We start from the raw sequence: 1250 nt of genomic DNA, 5'->3' as shown, positions 1-1250 counted from the left end.
TATTATTATTATTATAGGCTAGCTAACGTTACTATGTCACCCATGAATACATCCACTTCTGGATATTAAAGAGAAACTTTAAAACAATGTATAATTGCTGCTCTGGTCCACAACGTTCCCACTTGTCGGATGTGGCTCACCATCTTGGGGGAGATCGGGTGAGATGCGAGATGTTGATAATGATCATCCATGGATGCTGCTCCTTTGTTCATCCGGGAGGTCTACGCACGCTGCAGTGTCCAACGCGTTTTATTTTTTACTGTATATATTCAGTAAATTTGCAGAAAGAAAAGTTTCAAGACGCTTGCAGTACTGACACATTATTTATAGGCTTTCACAGTTCAGTTCAGGTCTCCATTACATGAGTCAGAATGTGTGTCGAAAGTGCGCAGTTGAATTTTCACGGGCGAACGTTTGTGTCGAATCTGTCATTGAGGAAGTTAAAATGCGTTAGCTTATTTTACAGTCACTGGTCCGTAGACATTGGAAATATACTACTATGGCAGCCACGAAAGCCTCCAAAGAACAGAAATACGACAGACAACTCAGGTACATTTAAACTAGATCGTACATCTCACAGAGAACTAATATTTTAGCTAAATGTTGAGCGCGTTTGATTTGAGAGGACACAGCAGAAACATTGTTGGGGCAGCAGTGCCAACGTCAGTTAGCGTTAGCAATGTAAAAAACAGCAGCTATTAGCTATACGGTTAATATGGTAGTATGATTGTTTTTTCTGTTTAGTGGTTGCTCGTCCATCAGAACCACCAGCTTTTTTACTGAAACCATTCATATGCAATGTGTTTGATGGTTAAGCAAGTAAAAATACATGGTAACGTCAGTCAAAGCTATTGAAGCTGTCACAGCACTAGCTAAGTCATTCCAGCAAAGTGGCTTGCTGTGTTTTTCCAGCGGTGGAGGATGAATTGTCTCACTAGGTGGCAACACATGTCGATGGTACTGTATGTTTCAGACTGTGGGGTGACCATGGTCAAGAATCACTGGAGAATGCACATGTTTGTCTCATCAACGCCACCGCAACTGGAACAGAGATACTGAAGAACCTCGTGCTTCCAGGTAAGACCAGATGTGGCTCTGTGTCCGTGCAGCGCTTTCTGATTAAAAGCATCCGTCTTATTGAATTCATGGGTCTCTTTGTCAGGTATTGGAGCATTCACCATAGTGGATGGACACACAGTCTCCGGGGAAGATGTTGGAAACAAGTATGAAAGCAGTTATTTAATAAAAAA

At 41.8% G+C, this 1250-nt stretch overlaps 1 protein-coding gene across 1 annotated transcript in view; it reads left to right on the top strand.

Annotated features, from left to right (window-relative positions):
- The window catches only part of nae1 (nedd8 activating enzyme E1 subunit 1), a 7081-nt gene continuing 5831 nt past the window's right edge, over positions 1 to 1250 (top strand). The window contains exons 1-3 of the mRNA XM_032528184.1: positions 1 to 549; positions 974 to 1077; positions 1163 to 1223. Coding sequence (XP_032384075.1) covers positions 500 to 549; positions 974 to 1077; positions 1163 to 1223 — 215 coding nt within the window. The 5' untranslated portion in view covers positions 1 to 499. The remainder of the gene's footprint in view (positions 550 to 973; positions 1078 to 1162; positions 1224 to 1250) is intronic.

Source organism: Etheostoma spectabile, chromosome 1, assembly GCF_008692095.1.
Source record: "Etheostoma spectabile isolate EspeVRDwgs_2016 chromosome 1, UIUC_Espe_1.0, whole genome shotgun sequence".
Lineage (NCBI taxonomy): Eukaryota > Metazoa > Chordata > Actinopteri > Perciformes > Percidae > Etheostoma > Etheostoma spectabile.
Note: the sequence above shows the minus strand (reverse complement) of the source record. Positions and strands in the feature narration are given on the sequence as shown.